We start from the raw sequence: 18,829 nt of genomic DNA, 5'->3' as shown, positions 1-18,829 counted from the left end.
TTTCAGCGGCTTTTTGTTTTGAGGGATTATTCTGCTTCCCCACGAAGTGATTTATGTAAGTTGCGCAACCAGATTGCAACATATTTGTTGTGTTTAAAAATTATAGTTTGTGTGGGGCATGCGTGTGCACTTTTGTTTGTTTTTTAGCAAGGGTAAACATAAGTTACGTAGAGCATCTTTTTTCCTGTGCCCCATACTTTTAAGCACAGACATAAAAGTTCTGTGGAAAACAAACAGGATTTTCAGTGGTTATTGGAAAGAAATCACATCACTGAAGCAAAGATGTCACATTGATTTTTGCTGCACATTTCAAAAATGATTAGGCAGCTGCAGGTGTTCTCCCATGTATGAGCCTCACAGTAGCCTGGAGGGCAGGAGGATTGCTGTACGTCATTTGTTTGGTTCTCATGTAGTTCAGCACTGATTGAAAAATGAACAGACAATGACTCTGACATGGGAACTTGATGTACGCTACGCACCAGCGTCATTCTGCTGCCAAAGCAAGATGTCACAGTTTTAGCTGCAGCATTGGTTTTGTTATCTTCAACTTCAGTTTACCACGCTTGCCCACACGGGCAGTTGCTTGGTCATTTGGCTGGTGTCAGGAAATTCCTTTCGGCATTCTTTCATTGAAAGGGGACATGCGGTTTGGGTGCTAGTGACAGTTTGCTTTTGATGCGTGTCTGTGTGTGTGTGTTTTTGTCTGTGTATAAAAGATACAAAGAGTGCTGAAGGGACAGAGGGATAAAGTTTGTTCTAAGCTGCCGTCTGATATCTGTATCTGTGAGTCTATGTGGGTGTGTTTGGAAGGGAGACTGAGCGGGTGTGAGAGACAGTGATGGGGTTGAACGTGTTTGATGTGCTGTGATAACTCTGTCCGGTATGTGGCTTTCATGGGAACTCCTTGCCCTGGGGATATGAGTGAATAAGCTCCTGCTTAAAGGGCAACTTCCCTCTCTTTATCGCCTGTTGTTTTTTCCCCCTTTATGCTTCCTACATCCTGTTAGCCTTTACCTTTTTAGACTCACAGAGCACTACAGTATGTCCTCTGTGGGTTACCCAAACCCAGGCAGTTTCCTTTAGTTTTTATTACTGAACATTAAGTATTAGAATAGATGCATGTTTTTTAAATATTCTTGTGATAGTCCAGTACAGTGTGCAGTGCTTCAATGAGTAGCTGACTGAAAATAAAAAGAGTTTTGAGAATTTAATGATTTCCTAAGTATTCAACAGAAGGTGATACACACTTACTGGTCTTAGCTTCACAAAGTTGGAGGATTTTCTGCTCTTTTTCTTAATTGTTTGTCATTTTAAATTGTGATGGAAAATAACAGTGCCTTCAACTCGGAATCTTAAATACCTACTGTAAGGTCCATATGTTTTTAAAACAATGACACATTTTTTGCAATTGTCCCTCATACCAACTTTTTTGGAAATTGGTTTGTAGAATAATATTATATTTATTATCCACACCTGGCTACATCTGGACTTCTGAACCTTCAGCCTTTGAATGGTGCCCCCCCAAATTTAACTCTGAATTGAACTGTTTATATAATGTACATACAATATGTATTACATGTCATTGTTTGCCACAGATCTATCCATTTTCTTCCACTTAATCTAATTAATTCGATAAGTGGAAGAAAATGGATAGATGGATAGATGGATGGATGGATGGATAGATGGATGGATGGATGGATAGATGGATGGATTTAATTTCACTCAGGGTACTGGTGGGACAGAGTTTGTCCAGTCCATGTCTGTTTACCCCAAGTTGTGCTGACGTTGATATTTGGATATTGTATTCATCAATCAATTTTCTAGAAAGAGAACAGCCTAAATAACAATATCATATCCCACCTTTAAAAATGACATACTGTACAGTATGACAAATGCCCTTTTCCATTTGAGGATTTTACAGTTTTTGTTTCCTTGCCTTATGGCATTATTTTGGTGTGGGGTGTGCTGTGTCTAACTTAATGACTTAGCTTTCGTGTTTATGTTTTGGGAATGTTGCTAAACAGGAATTGCTTGTTCTTCAGGAACCTCTTAACAGTTAGTCTGTCAGTGTGTGTTAGTCTGATTGACAGGTGTTGGCATTGTACTTGAGACTCATTCCCTTTGAGCCTGGAGACACAATGGGCTTGATGTGAGTGTTAATGACATTGTAATAAAAGAGATAATGGCTGTTACCCACTGTGGCAACAGTGGGCTTTGTTCAAGCTTAAAGACAAGTTCAGCTTTGCATTTCAGGGTCTGAGGCTGACTGCTTTGATGTGTGTGATCTTGGCCTTCATAGCTGGAACCCTAGACAATTTGGGACAGTAGCTCTTGAAAATTTCACATGTTCACTTTCAAATTAATATGTGTTGAGATGTAAACTAATATGCAAAGTAAGTTAATAGCCTGATTTGGATTGCCCTTCCCATTAACTACTTTCCCATAAAAGCTGCAATCCATGTGTACAATTTTTGTTGTTGATATCCATTAGTAAGTGCTTTTCCTGTTACTTTAAATGCTTAATCATAAGGTGACTTTGGACATCATTGCAACTTTTATTAGTAGTTGAACCCTGTCTCCAAGATACTCTCTCCAGAGGAAATTCAGGCTATGAGCCACTTAGCGGTCATTTGCTGTAAGAAAGCAGAGGAGATACAATACCATGGGATAGATGTGGCGTGATAGAGGAGAAGTGAAGATAAAGATGTCACTGGAAAGATGCCCACTTCTGTTCACACAGTGACACAAAAATCTCCAAAAACCTAAACAGTAATCAGGTACTTTTTTTACAGGAAGACTGCCTTTTCAGAAGAACCTTACTGTGTTCATTTTACTTTCTGCTGACAGTGATATACTGAGGGCCAGTTTGGGTTTTTCAAAAAATTACCCTGCTTTAAATGGTTGACAGGATATGGGTACTACTGTTAAGTAATACATGCAGTGATGATAATCATAATCACAGTTGTGTATACCTATGAGTCCTTTGTTGCATATGTGTGGTAGTATCTTTCATACAGTTCAACAATCGCTCTGAGTATGAATTATTCACACTCAACCGAACTGGCCCATAGTTCATCATCCATTTTTAATGGATGGGATTGCATACTCCTAACTGCAGCTTTCTGTTCACTAATGGAGCTGTTGAGCACAACTTGGGACACTAGACGCTGATAAACGTGTGATTGATGAAACTATGTATGATCACTCAACAGACTTGTTGGACATTCTTCAAAGACTCTTTTGGTTTAAATGTACAAAGCTGAGACTTTTGTTTTGCTGTGTTTGTATTATACTTATGCAGCTATTTACCTCACTTCTCTTTGGAAAGCAGCTGTGGAAAAAGTCCATTTTCAGACATCACTTCTTTCCAAAGGTTTATACTCTGTGATTATGATGAGATCTTGAAATCCTTCTTTCCATCCATTTAAATTGGGCTACTGGGGCTATTTGAAGTCTGTCTCATTAAATACAAATAATGTACCTTTTGCATTTTTCTAAACAGATTTAAATATGTCAGTTGACTGTGTTTTGTTTTTGTCTTGCAGGTTTACTTGAAGATATTCGCATGACAGTTTGAAATAACAACAGCGCTGCTTACTCCGACTGGCTTGAAAAAAACCTCCTGGTTTAGTGTGTTTGTTTGAGCCGAGAGATGTCTGGTTTTCTTTGATTAGCACTGCACAAGTCACTTCTGAAGAAAATGTAGGCAATGTTGAGAAGAAAGTGAAAATAGAAACTACTTTCCAACAGTTGTGATCTCATCCTGTAAAGCGAGAATTAAAGGAAGAGGACAGAAGAAAAGTGTGACACAGTCCCCAGTTTGATCAAGGACAGCCTTCACCTGTAGCAGTAGAAGAACAGCTTGGCAGATTACTAGAGGTGACTGAGTGACCACAGAAAAAGAGAGAGACGGGGACTGACGGAGGAGCAAAGGTTTGGAGGAGGAGGAGGTCTAGCAGGGGTGGGAAAGCCCATTCCCCATGGCTACTGACCCAGGAGAGCCCACAGGCACCGAGGACTCCTCGGAGAAACCTGATGGGCAGAAGGAGGAGGACCCGGAGTGGGAGGGCAAGGTTGACCAACAGAGGGAGAGGACAGACAGCACCCCTTTGGACTCATCCTCCTCCCAGACTGAGGAAGGGAGAGCAGCAGCAAAAGAGGATGGAGGAATCAGAGGAGGTGGTAGAGGAGAAGCCTCCAAGGAGGAGACCATACTCAGACCTGTTTCATTCTCCACACCCTCCTTACCCATCGATACAGGTCAGAAACGACTGAGAAGGGAGAAGCGCTTCTTCAGGAAGAGTGTGGAGATTTGTGAAGAAGATGATGAGGTGGACTTGCCCACCATGGCATCACATAGTGCCCCCCACCTGGAGCTGCGTTCCTCAGACTCAGTTTTCAGTAGCAGTGCCCAGCAGCATGGGGCTCCTTCATCCTGTGCAGCCTTGGGGCATGAACCATCTTGCACCGGCTCAGTCCATGAGCCTGGCAAAGATGCTTCTTCATCTGCACCTGTACAGAGGGGGAAGGAGAGGGACCGGGAACAGGAGGAGGAGGCAGAGATGAAAGCTGTCGCTACCTCCCCTGGAGGAAGGTTCCTCAAGTTTGACATTGAGCTGGGCAGAGGAGCCTTCAAGACTGTGTATAAAGGCCTGGACACTGAGACTTGGGTGGAGGTGGCTTGGTGTGAACTTCAGGTAAGACAGAGTGTTTTCTGTTAATGACAACTACTCAACTATAATTATACATTTTGTTTTGCTGATACAATTATTAAAAAAAAAAATATATATATATATATATATATATATATATATATATATATATATATATATATATATATATATATATATATATATATATATATATATATATATATATATAAAAATAATAAATCAGTGCACTTAAAGAGCACAACACTTCGAGTTTATTGGAAGTACTTATACATAATTTTTTCCAGTTGAAGTGCTTAGGAGAATTTTAAACATACTATTGCTCTTGTGAGCTGAACAGAAATCTGGGAATCTCAGCACGTTGTCTGCCTCCTATTCAGACTGTGACTGCAGTTCAGTGGAGACTGAGGTGAAAAGGAGGAGCACCACTTGTAGTTGAGTGACAGCACAAAGTGAAAGTGGAGGCACTGCCTTTTCTAGGGCTGTATGAATAATAGAATAATAGACTGTCAGCATATCTTCTTGTTGTGATAGGTGTCCTATCAGAAAGAGTGTGCCATGCAATTGCCTGAATTGTATGAAGGCAATTATTATTTTTAAGGTTTATGTCAATGGGACTGTGTGTTGTAGGTGTTTGAAATCAGGTAAGAAACAAATATCAGTATACATCATAAACTTACTATGGCAATAAATAATTAAACAAGCTGCTTTTTTCACTAATCATGCAGTCTGCAGCATGTATCGCAAGTTCTAAAAGAAGATAAATTAATATTCATTTTATAAAATATTTGGTCAACACTATGCTGCTAGGTAAGCTAACTAGCTTTAACATTCCTTTGGGTATAACCAAGGCTACTGTACACAGCCTCTCTATTGTTTATAAAATGGAATTATATTTGTGATTGTGAAGCTCTGAATGGGATGTATTTTGTGAGCACAGAGTAAATAGGAAGACTGCATCAATGTAGGGGCTAACAACAGCAAGCGTCATTGCAAGAAAGTCTTTTTCGTGCATCGACATTAAAGTGGGAAGAAAATGATGAAATGTGATAAATGTTTAATATGGGCCCACTGTCAAAGCCTTTACACACCATAGCCCCCCAGACTTAATTAGGCTCAGAAGTAATGGGAAACATTGTTGTATGGTGTGAATTTTAAATGTGGTGGGAGGCAGACTTGTGGAGGAGCAAAGAAATGCATCCCTCTGACTCTTAGCCTCACAATAGATAGTAGTGTTATAGTTAGCCATCTGATCTGACTGCTGGCTTTGTGTGAGGAAAGTCAGTCATGTGTTTGGTTTGGAGCTAATTCCAAAACAAGAGCCTTGGCTAATCCTTGAGATCAGGCTCTTTCTGTTGGACTACCAAGCAGCAGGCATGCCCTCATCACCTTTTCTGGTATTACTCCAACACGTACTCAATTTCCCATCAGCAGTTATGCTCTGCTACTTGATATGTCATACTGACACAGCTACTTAAGTACTCAACCTGCCCTTTTTTTTTCCTCCCTGGAAATCTACTCAGTTTACAAAGTTAACATGTTTCACCTTCAATATCAATGTTAAAATTGAGTTTTGCCATGGGACAATTTTCTGTTATGACATCAACAACAGCATTTTGTTTTGTTTTGGGTTTTGTTTGTTTTTTTTGCCTTAGCTCATGAGTTTGAGCTCATTTTTTGAAAATAAAAAGCATTAAGCCCATCCAATCCTACTGAGAAAAGCTAATTTTACTCATTATTTATTATTAAACAGGCTACATCAATCAGAAATTACTAAGTCAATTAAGAAGACTCTATGGAGTTTACTGTTTATAAGATTTTGTATTACAAACAGATAGCGAATTGAGAAAAACAAACAGACTGTGATTCTGACACACAGAGCAACAGCTAGAAGGGAAAAGGCAGAGTGTGAGAAAGAAAAGTGACAGTCACAGGAGGTGATCATGAGGGGGAAGAGAAGGAAAGGCAGAGGGGAAGACGATGAAACAAACAGAAGATTACCATGGCATCCCTCCCAGAGAGCAGTTGTGTAGCTAATGCTAAGCTACCATATGCAGGGAGACACATGAACACGCACAAACATGCACATACACACAGGCAGTACACAGAGGCCTAGTCACACGCCTATAGATGGATCCAGTGCCACATTCATTGTAACATTCTAGTCACTCAGTGCACATGATCTGTCCCATTTACTCTACCAAAGCGTACACACAGTTTCAGTGTTTCCACATAGCCATAGATTGGACAAAAGTGGTCATAATAAGCCAAGATGTTAATAAGATAAGATAGCCTTTTTTAGTCCTACAGTTGGAAAATTTACATGATAGACTTGATTAGATAGAGCTGATGTGGGGTATTAATTTGGTCCTATTAATGGGTATACAGTGCAGTGCTGATGAATTTCAGTTAAATCAACTGCAGTGAAAGATAAGTTCAAGATAAGTTCATTAACCATCTTATCATTTTAAAATTCAAACAGTGGTCATTTCCTCCTTTTGAAAGCACAAGGACTCAGTAACTACATACCATACTGTATTCACTACTGATATAATAATGCAGTAACACACTGGGTACCTTCTGTGTGAAGGTATCAGGTTGAACAGTCTGGGAGCACCAGACTACTCTCCTCCTGTGTCCATAAAGAAAGGGAAGCTGGGGGATTAGCTGTCCAAATGCAGCTTGGATCAGTGGGTAATTAAAGTTCACAGTGTGGACACCATCGCTCTTCTTTCCTCTCCCGTTCCCAGGGAATTCCACACCTAACGGGGCAGAGCTATACATCTACCTTGCTATTGCTTCAGTTGTATAGTACTATCCACACAAGCGAATGTGTTTGTTTGAATCCCATAACTGGGAGCTGTTGCTCCCTTGTCTGTCTGTGTCAACATACCACTGTATGTGTCTGCCTATCACCCTCCCTCTCTCTTTTTCTCTCACCCCACTTTCCCCCTGCACCCATACTCTCCCCCATCACTTTTTGTCTGTTTGAGTGAGCATGCAGAGTGATCCAGGGAGTTAATTACAGTGGGTGCCTGTCAGGCTGGAACAAAAACCCTGCACAGACAGCATAACTCAGGAGGCAGAAACCAGACTGGTTCAACCCAGTCATCCCAGACTGGTCCACCTCAGGCCAACCCAGCTAGAAGCATTTAGGACCAAGTCTAGCAATAATGACCACTTTGGATTTACTGATTTAGCTTGTTTTATTATAGAGAATTTTGGCTTTCTGTCAAAAGGTAAATGCCAGCTTAGGATCTGCCTTCTCCAAACACTTTGTCATGTGTGCTGGCCTGATGAAGCAGAGTCAAAGTCCTTTGTTCCCTTCTATACAGTCAAGTCCTGCAGCTTGGCAGAGACCTAGTGTACAAGGCTAATTGAGCAAGTTTGGATTTTTGCCAACTGTCTCATGTTCTTCTGTGTTCTGGTAAAAAGTGTCAGAGTATCCTAGTGTTATGCTCGTCAACTTCACAATATTTACAAAAGATGTTTGCTCTGGACATACTTCTTTGGCTTGGTCTGGTGTAATAACAATTAAAACAATAAAGGGAGAAATTGGGGATTGTGTTGGTTGTTTCTCATCATGAAAGACCAGTTGGGTTAGGCCAGAAAAAGCAGACATACTAATGATGGGTAACTAAAAATAGTTCAGGCTAAAACAGATAGACTACAGCTGAACTGACTAGACCTGATTGGAAACCAAACTGGCCAGATGCATATTTGCCTGGGCTCTGACAGTTGACAAGCATCCCTGGGGCTGTATCCTCCCACTACAATCTATATTGCCTAACCGGCAACCAGAGATTCAGTTGCTATTGAGTGTTGGAAACATTAACCAGATAACACTACCATTAACTGTATACCCTGATTAGAAATCAATAAAATGTAAGCACATTTTTATGACATGATAATTATCCAAGGTGGTCCACTGAAAAAAAGCTGTTTTAGTCAGATAGCAGTGAAGTAGCACACATTTCTGTTTAGACGTGTTTTGAACAGTTTGATTTTCTGGCATCTAGTTTTTTTTTTAACCAAAAGTAGACATCTTAGCTGTAAAGTTATCTCTACCACTGCAAAACAGCATTACCACAGTACTACAACAAAGAATTAAACAGATGTCTTGCAAACAAGTGGAAAAAGGCTCGTGTAAAGACTTCTATAGAGGTTAATGAACTTGGCCCACTGGCCTGGACTCTTAATCTGGCATGCAGCAGTCTGTCTTGTTAGTGTGAGCTGTTGTAGCTTACAGTAATCTAATCTTAGCCATCCGCCACCTTGGATTTTCAAATGCTACAGGGCAGAATACGCTGCATGCACCCTCATAAATGTTCAAATATATACCTACAGTATGTAATATTTCTGATAGTCCTGTAAAATTAGCCCCCTTTATTCTGCTGTAACCTTCTCAGACAAAAATGTAACCCCAGTGTAATCTGTATATGTGATACTTATACAGTGCTTGCCAAAATAGATGGTTTAAAGCTCACGATGTATTCATGATCCCAGCCTCCTTCCATCTACTTATGTACTTTGTAAACTATATCCTGCCCATTTACCCTGGTGTTTTATGAGGCTACTTAATAACCTGCAGCTTGACCTTCTGCTCTACCAGATGTCTGATCCAAAAAAATCTCACCGTGCACATGGTGCTTAGATCTTTTGTGTTTACTGATTTATAGTACTAAGGCTCCTGCCACAGAGGCACCATGTAACATTTGAAAGTTTTTGACATAATAACAGGAGAATCACAAAATATTACCTAAAATAGCACCAGTTCTCCACCTGGAGAACTGGTGCTGGGAGAACCACCTTTTGCTCAATGTCAGCAAAACAAAGGAACTGATTGTGGACTTCAGCAGGAAGCAGCAGAGGGACTACCATCCACTTCTCATCAGTGGTGCTGAGGTGGAAAGAGTGGACACTTTCAAATACCTGGAAGTGACCATCTCACAGGACCTGTCCTGGACTCATCACATTAACATCACTGAAGAAGGCCAGACAGCATCTCTACCTCCTCAGGCAGCTGAGAGACTTCAACCTCCCACTCAAGGTGCTCAGGAACTTTTACACCTGCACCATCGAGAGCATCATGCGTGGGAGCATCACCACCTGGATGGGAAACTGCACCAAGCAGGACTTCATGGCCCTAAAAAGGGTGGTTCGTTCAGCTCAACGGACCATCAGAACCACCCTCCCCAACCTGCAGGACATTTACACCAAGCAGTTCAGGTCGAGGGCTCTGAAGATCCTAAAACAGCCCAGTCACCCCGGACACTCTCTCTTCTCCCTGCTCCCATCAGGCCGGCGTTACCGCTGCCCGAGGACTAAGACTGAAAGGCTGAAGAAGAGTTTTTACCCACAAGCCATCCATCTGCTCAACTCTGAGCCCTAACTGGACCATTATTGCACAATGTAAATAATATAATCTATAATTCCGTGTGTATAGTGTATAGTATATAGTGTGAATTACTTTTTATTCTCCTTATTTATATGTGTGTATGTATATATGGCTGCAGGTACAAAATACATTTCACTGTACATTGTATTGTGTATAATTGTGCATGTGACAAATAAACACTATCTTATCTTATCTAATTAAATATTTTGTGCAGTAACGGTGGCAAAAATTCAGTCAGTGTAACGCAGTGTGAAATAATGATTTCCCATGTACGAGCCTCAAAAAGCTAAATTACCATTGTAGGTCTATCTATGACACACTTTCAATAAAAACTGAATATCAAAATCTTTCTGAAAGGGAAATATGACTTTGACTGCTCCCTTTAGGCATCGCCACAGCAGATCATCTGCATCCTTCTCTGTCACACCAACCCTCTGCATGTCCTCCTTCACTACATCCATGAATCTTATCTGTAGCCTTCCTCTTTTCTTCCTACCTGTCAGCTCCATAGTCAGCATCCTTTGTCCAATATATCTACCATCTCTCCTCTGCACATGTCTAAACCATCTCAGCTTTGCCTCTCTAACCGAGCAGTCCCTCTGAAATACTTATTTCTAATCCTGTCTCTTCTGGTCACTCCTGTCTTTTTGTTAGTGCTACCATCTCCAAAACATACATTATGCTAGGTCTCACTACTATCTTGTAAACCTTCCCTTTCACTTTTGCTGCTCTCCTTCTGTCACAAATCACCCCTGACACTTGTCTCTACCCTCTCCACCTTCCCTGCACTCTCTTCTTCACCTCTCTTGTGCACTGTCCATTGCTTTGATTGGTTGACTCCAGGTATTCAAACTCACCTACCTTCACTGCCTCTACTCTTTGTAACTTTAATGTTACATTTTTCTCCCTCTGATTCACACACATGTATCCTGTCTTGCTTCTACTGACTTTCATTCCTCTCCTCTCCAGAGCATACCTCCACTTCTCCAACCTCTCTTCCACCTGCTCCCTACTCTCACTACAGATCACAGTGTCATCTGCAAACATCATAGTCCACAGAGACTCCTGCCTGATCTCATCTGTCAACCTGTCCATCACCACTGCAAACCCAAAGGGGCTAGGACAGGGGTGGGCAATTCCAGGCCTCGAGGGCCGGTGTCCTGCAGGTTTTACATGTCTCCCTGATCCAACACACCTGAATCAAATGGCTGAATTACCTCCTCAGTATGCAGTCAACTTCTCCAGAGTCCTGCTAATGACTTCTATATTTGACTCAGGTGTGTTGGATCAGGGACACATCTAAAACCTGCAGGACACCGGCCCTCGAGGCCTGGAGTTGCCCACCCCTGGGCTAGGAGCAATTCCTGATGTAATCCCACCCCCACCTTGAATCTATCTGTCACTCCTACTGCACCCTTTGTCCCTGTCTCACTGTCCTCACACATGTCCTCCACTACCCTCACATACATCTTTGCTGCTCACAACTTCCCCATGCAGTGCCACAGTTCCTCTCTTGGCACCCTATCATATGCTTTCTCTAGATCTGCAAAGATACAGTGCAAAGTAAGTAAGTAAAATTTTATTTATATAGCACTTTTCAAGATAAATAATCACAAAGTGCTTAACAACAAAATACTAAAAGCAAAAAGGCAAATAAGTTACCTAAAAGCAAAACAGAGTCCACAGTTCTCAGGCTCAGTGGGATAGAGTTCCAGAGTCTGACGGAAACTGTTGCAAAACCTCTGTCTACTTTAGGTCTCGGCCTTGTATGCAGCACATCCTGCAGGCCTGCTCGCATGACCTCAGGAACCTGCCGTGGATGTATGGAAGTGCAAGTTCATTGATGTGCACGGGTGCTTGTTCATGCAGAGTTCTAAAAGTCAAAACCAGAATCTTAAAGTTGACTCTGGAATTAATGGGGAGCAAGCGCAACTGAATTAGCAACAATGTGACATGTGAGTACTTAGAAGATATCCACACGAGAAACGATTTGCACTGATGTGACAACCAGAGACCATAAAAAGTAAATGACATTCCGCAACATCAACAACTACAGGTGAAATAACCATAGGCAACAGGAAGTAGATGAGACCCGAGATAAACATTTATCAACTTCAGGTGAGCGACTGAAGCGACTACCAGTGAGAGTGAACAATACCATTGTTTGATATATGACCTGGTAGTAAAATACATTAGAGGATCACCTAGGCAAGTGGAGCCTGAAATGTCCGCAAGTGACCATCTGTCAGCTTCAAATTGATGTGAGATCCAGTGTGTATGCAGCTTTAGTTAGAAACCTCGCAGCGGTGTTCTGAACAACCTCACAATATTTCAAGGAAGCTTTGTTAACACAAGTGACCAGTGAATTACAATAATCCAGACATGGTGAAGTAAAGGCATAAATAATTAATTTTCTTCCATCTGTCCTCATCTCATTTTCTTCATTCATCAGCTCCTCAACATACTCCTTAAATCTTCTCAACACACTCTCTTTACTCATTAGCACATTTCCATCTCTATCCTTAATCAACCCAACCAGCTGCACATCCTTTCCAGAGGATACACCAGATATTTTCTTGGCTGTTTCCCTCCACACTACAGCTGTGCTTTCCCAGTCATCTGGTTAATCTTTCCTACCACCCAGAGCCTTTCTCAGTTCCTCCCTGAACTCTGTTCTACATTCTTTGATTTTACAATTATTTTATACCGGATACCCTTCCTGACGCAACCCTTCCCCTTTGTCCAGATTTGGGACACTAGGAGTACACTGATTGTGGCCCCCCTGGCTGGGTTGCTCACATAGTAGACAAGCAAACACAGTTTACACAGTATAAAGTAGTGTGGCAAACCGTTATGATCTTGATGACAGTTGTCCTCCTTCTCTAGTATACACAGTGAAAACCAAGCGCACATATAATTTTGTGTTGTCTTTTTTCCAGTCTAAAGTGTTCATTAAAATAATTGTGCACTATGATACACACCTGGCTACACTTGTCATTTTTTTCTACGTTTATTTACACAGTGCATGTTTAAATGTTGAATTGTTATGATGTTTTGATTTGACATCACTGTGTGCTTAGAGTGTCTATTTGATAAGCATAAATACAGAACTGTCTGTTTCAGTGTTGCTTCCTCATTTATCTGATGGTTAAATTGTTCTGCAACTGCCCCCCCCCCCCCTATGATGTCTATTTGGCATTTTGTTTGAGAAATCTTTGTTTCTGAGTTGCTGTTTTACCAAAGTAGCACTTATGTACTGTCCCATCCATCCATCCATTTTCTTAACCTCTTTTCAATTCAAGATCTCAGGGGAACCTATCCCAGGTTTCATAGGACAAAAGGCAGGGTACACCTTAGACAGAATAGCATGCCATCACAGCACGGACACAGACTGATAGACAGCTATTCATACCTATAGCCAGTTTGGAATCGCCAGTTAATCTAACATGCAGCCACTCCAGGGGGCTGGCAGTTTCAAACTAGGAACCTTCCTGCTGTGAGATGACAGTGCTAACCACTGCACTACTGTAGCATACAATTTCTGCTTTTTGCCATTTTTTTTGTATTGCACTTAGTCAAGGTAATTGTAATTGGGTGCAGTTATCAGTCTTAGTAAGGCAACTATGGCTTATTAATAATACATTTAGATTATTTTCCTAGGGATTTCATCATTGATGCTGTGCCTCAGTTTATGTGAATATTAGTGTGGATGTGTGAGCTGGTTTGCAGTGGGCGGTAGGCTTGTGTGAGTACGTCTAGACAGATATTAACTGAACTCTTAATGACCTTTGCTGACCCTAAGGCTGGCTGATGATGCAACACTCTGTGGGGAGACAAAATAGACGCTGAGGAGGCAGCAGACAGAGTCACACTGTTTCACAGTGTGCCAGACAGTGAGGTAGAGTGATGCTCTGAATGAGGACAGAGACAGTACTCCCTGATAAAATACAGCACAGCGTGAGCACACATAAAAATATGAGGAAAGGTAGAAGCACACTGCATTGAGACATAAGCATGGTCAGGAATGCCTGCACACAATCAGATATTCACATTTGCATAAGAATGCTTGTACATAGTAGCATGAAAGGTAGTAAAGGCGTGACAGTATGAGAGCAAGGCTAGACTAAGGAACTTATTCTTAGCCAAAATAGTGCAAAAGGAGGAGCCTTTTTGTTGATACTTCTTCCCTGTTGAAGGGGGAGGGTGAAGAGATTGCTTAGTATTTCCAGAAAAGGACACTGAACCAGTATCAACACAGGGAGGAAAAGATCTCTAAAAAATAAACACAGAGATTCGAATGTAGATTGAAAAATTTATATTGATAGATAAAAATGACAGAAAGCTGCATAACATGATATCAGCATTATATGAAAATCTGCTGTATGCTTGTATCCAAATATCTGCAGTACTCCACATCCCTGTGGGGGGGCTTTTTGTGAAGCAAAAAGCTTAAGATCAATGAAATCGATCAGTGGAAAGACAGTGTTATGATGACTTCTATTTATAGTAAAATAAAACTGCTGTGCAACACCCTCATCGATAATAAGTGAAACACACTGTATTGTTTTTATTTCTTCATAAGTTTGTTTAGCATAAATGGCTAAAGTTTGCTTGTTGTATAATATAAAACCATGACAATTAACCTCCCCTGAAATAGCAGGTCACTAGATCTACTAAAGCCCAAAAGACCACATACCTGAAAAACTTGATTTGTATACAAGGATATAGCAACAGTTGTTCATGACAAGTCTAAAAATACACTCGCTTACTGGAGCCAGCCAAGGCATTCGCCACTGTAAAATGCTTTGATTGCCAGTTTTATGTGACTCTTAATAAACTCTCAGATCACTATCACAACATAACATATTTAGAAACATTTTCCCCTACTGACTGGGAATTTAAAGATATGTGTATTTTCTGTGTGAATAAAATACAGCATATAATATTAACGCAAGCACTAGTCCTTCAAGAAAAGAAGCATAATGTATACAAATTAAAAAAAAAATAAGAAAGAAACATGCATTATATGTTCACAACAAAAGAAAAGACCTACACACCCAAACATACATGATAAATCTTAGGTATTGCAGAAGACTATACACCAGTCTGGAACTGATGGATTAGTGGCTGTCTCTGTCCCTATGGGAAGCTGCTTGTGCTAGTGAATTATATTTCTGCAACAGCTATTCTGTCCGCCATACTAGGGATGTGTAGCAGATGCAGTAGAAATGTGTTTTATAAAGCCAGTGCCTGGGTGTTGTCTTTGCAGAGTTACATCTATATACTGCTAGCAGCATCTAGTGGCAGTAGGTGTTATTGCTCCATCATGGGAGTGAAGTCTAAGGTAGTCTTATGTTTTGGAATTCTTTGAGTAGCCAGACAGTAACGGAGCAAGAGCAGATGCTGAGATTCATGACGTGTAACATTAAGTGTACCTCTTATTTCAGGATCGCAAGCTGACCAAGGCAGAGCAGCAACGCTTCAAAGAAGAGGCAGAGATGCTAAAGGGGCTTCAGCACCCCAACATTGTCCGCTTCTATGATTCCTGGGAGTCTGTGCTTCGTGGAAAGAAGTGCATTGTCCTGGTCACTGAACTCATGACATCAGGAACACTCAAAACGTTAGTATAATCTTCTCATACCTGGTAGAGATCCTTATGAGTGTGTCTACTTTTGTTATTTTTTGGAAAAGAATTCTTTCAGCCAGTCTTTAATTGACATAAAATTTGCAAACTTGTATGTCTTGTCAATGCCTTGGCACTCACCTCTACACTTAAAAATAACAGATTAATTTGATGATGAATACAGATTCCTCTTACAGCAAAATGCTGTTTTTACTGGGCGTAGATTTAATGTACTGTTAATTTGGACAGATGTGTTCTATTATATTACACACACACACACGCGCGCGCGCATGCATGTGTGTGTGTGTGTGTGTGTGTGTGCGCGCGTGTACATTAATCAGCTGATTATGTACAAAATAATGTGATTCAGGATAAGTGTCACATGGCATTATCACAAGACATTAAAATTCCATAAATATAAGTAATTAATAAGTATTCCACTACAATCAGGCTCATGGTTTTGACTCACATGTTTTGTGTATCAGTTGTTGATTGCAGTATTCTTTCGAGTTTGATTGCATTTGCTTTCACTCCGCAGTTACCTGAAGCGCTTTAAGGTGATGAAACCCAAGGTCCTTAGGAGTTGGTGTAGGCAAATTCTGAAGGGTCTTCACTTCCTTCACACCAGGACTCCACCAATTGTCCATCGGGACCTCAAGTGTGACAACATCTTCATAACAGGCCCCACAGGATCAGTCAAGATAGGTGATCTGGGACTGGCCACTCTTATGAGAACCTCCTTTGCCAAGAGTGTTATAGGTAAGCTGTTTGCAGTTTATAGACCAACTGCTTTTTAGTGGCTACAGCACTGTCCCTATAAGATCAGGGCTTTTTATCTGCATTCAGCATTGTAGAGTTTTTACAAAGGAGCATAGATTATTATATAGATTATTATCAATAGAGTCTCTCTAAATTCTATGTGTGGAGGGCTTAATGTAAAAAGAGGGTACTGATGAGGATTTGCCGGCTGTCTGAGCAGTGCTCATTAAAACTAAATTAGTCGATCACCAGGTAAATTGTTATCAAGTGGAGTTTGAGCTTCAGTTGAATTTAAATTCAACATAACAAACTGTAATCAGTAGTAAAGCAGTATTTAGATGTTTGGGTTGTTATAGACTACTGTTTGGTTTTAACAGGAACCCCAGAGTTCATGGCCCCAGAGATGTATGAAGAGCACTATGATGAGTCTGTGGACGTGTATGCCTTTGGGATGTGTATGCTGGAGATGGCTACTTCAGAGTACCCCTACTCAGAGTGTCAAAATGCTGCTCAGATCTATCGCAAAGTCACAAGTGTGAGTCTTTGCATTATTCTCAAACAAAGTGCATTTGTGATGATGACGCATAAAAATCTAGTTAATTATAGTTTTATTTGATTGTGATCACAACTATTTGGCTCAACTCTGAAAATGTTTTTAATTGTTAAATGCAGGACCCAAAAGCCTAATTACATAAGTTCCTGTTGAATACAATGAATTTCCTGTTTCTTTTTTTTTCAGGGTATAAAGCCAGCCAGCTTTGACAAAGTAAATGACCCAGAGATCAAAGAGATCATTGAAGGCTGTATTCGTCAGAACAAAAGCCAGAGGTACGCAGGATTTACTTTCATAACATTACAAGATCCACTCTATTATGCAGGGTGAATGATCAGGCGATCATTAAGCATCCTAATCTCTTCTACCACTGAATGCTCCTTTCTTGACAGACTCTCTGTTCGAGACCTCCTGAACCACGCTTTCTTTGGAGAGGACACGGGGGTCCGGGTGGAACTAGCAGAGGAAGACACAGGCATTCAGGACTGCCTGGCTCTCCGAATTTGGGTTGAAGACCCCAAGAAGCTGAAGGGGAAGCACAAGGACAATGAGGCCATCGAGTTCAGCTATGACCTGGAAAATGACAGTGCTGAGGAAGTGGCTCTAGAGATGGTAAGGCAGGAATAATTAATGCCTGACAAGTTTAGCAAAGGTTTATACGGTATACGGTAGACTGGGAAAAGGCTTTGATGATTTAAAGCTTGAATGTAGGTTAGGGGGGCGAAACCTTCACCTTGTTTATCAGCCACTTCTCCAGCTGACCTAGATTTCCTCAGCCGACACTTACCCATTAATTAATTACTGTCTCTTTGCCCCTCTATTTCCTGCTTCCTTATTGCAGGTGAAATCAGGCTTCTTCCATGAGAGTGATGCCAAAGTGGTAGGAAAATCCATCCGGGACCGAGTAAACCTGATCAAAAAGTCAAGGGAGCGCAGACAGCAGCAGGTCCTTCAGCAGCAGGGCTTTGAAGAAAGAAGAGACTCTACTCTCACTTCCTACACCTTTTCTCTTCCATCTTACCCATCCTCACTGGTGCAAGGGGCAGCTGGATACACAGGGGAAGGTGGAGGAGGTGGAATGCAGGAGTCTGAGGAGCTTCCTGAAGTGGACCAGCATGTCAGGCAGCAAAATATTTTCAGTGGGACAACCCTGAATCTGCCAGGTAGAGTATGCATACTGGCCATATGCCAGTTACTGATCAAAATGTATCAATATAAAACTAATGACATGGTGAAATTTTAAGGTAAAATGTAAAAAACATGAATATTATGATATGGACAAGTACTGTTTGTGTAGTTTGGATTTTTATATTTTATGTAGAATTTTTTTTTTTTAAATGTCTTTGACAACTCAGAAGGGGAGAGCATTGGGTCTGCAATCTGTGAATCTTACGCAAGTGGACAGAGTCAGGCATACCCTGTGCAAGGGGAATCATATACCCACTCACAGACCTCACTACCCCCAGTGGCATCTGTAGGTCTATTCTTCATCTTATTGATAATTTATTGTAGTTTGAAATCACTGTGTAGATATATATTAATTATGTTTCTTGCACAACAGACCACTGGTGCATTGCCTCATCCTCAGATGCTTCCCATTGGTGAGAGTGGAAGTGTTCCCAGTATACCTCTTGGGCAGAGTGTTAGCATGACCAGCATGTCCGTAGGCCAAAGTGGAGGAGGACCCGCTGCTCAGACGTTTCTTCACACCAGTACCATGGTTCCACAGGTATCACCAAGTGTACCTCAACAATATTTTCAGGTGAAAATGGTGATAATGTGTATATTAAACTGACAGCGTAATTTAACACAGGGGCTATGAGAGT

General features: G+C 41.1%; 1 protein-coding gene across 5 annotated transcripts in view; it reads left to right on the top strand.

Moving 5' to 3' along the window:
* Positions 1 to 18,829, top strand: part of wnk3 (WNK lysine deficient protein kinase 3) — a 38,306-nt gene that overhangs the window by 3,508 nt on the left and 15,969 nt on the right. For 3 of the 5 annotated variants that reach the window (XM_030734339.1, XM_030734335.1, XM_030734340.1), the window contains exons 2-10: positions 3,546 to 4,697; positions 15,516 to 15,688; positions 16,230 to 16,450; positions 16,828 to 16,985; positions 17,190 to 17,278; positions 17,396 to 17,615; positions 17,845 to 18,166; positions 18,359 to 18,477; positions 18,565 to 18,765. In XM_030734339.1, coding sequence (XP_030590199.1) covers positions 3,981 to 4,697; positions 15,516 to 15,688; positions 16,230 to 16,450; positions 16,828 to 16,985; positions 17,190 to 17,278; positions 17,396 to 17,615; positions 17,845 to 18,166; positions 18,359 to 18,477; positions 18,565 to 18,765 — 2,220 coding nt within the window. In that variant the 5' untranslated portion in view covers positions 3,546 to 3,980. The remainder of the gene's footprint in view (positions 1 to 3,545; positions 4,698 to 15,515; positions 15,689 to 16,229; positions 16,451 to 16,827; positions 16,986 to 17,189; positions 17,279 to 17,395; positions 17,616 to 17,844; positions 18,167 to 18,358; positions 18,478 to 18,564; positions 18,766 to 18,829) is intronic. The other 2 variants (XM_030734336.1, XM_030734338.1) reach the window with 2 other exon arrangements.

This window comes from Archocentrus centrarchus, chromosome 7 (assembly GCF_007364275.1).
Source record: "Archocentrus centrarchus isolate MPI-CPG fArcCen1 chromosome 7, fArcCen1, whole genome shotgun sequence".
Taxonomy (NCBI): domain Eukaryota; kingdom Metazoa; phylum Chordata; class Actinopteri; order Cichliformes; family Cichlidae; genus Archocentrus; species Archocentrus centrarchus.
Note: the sequence above shows the minus strand (reverse complement) of the source record. Positions and strands in the feature narration are given on the sequence as shown.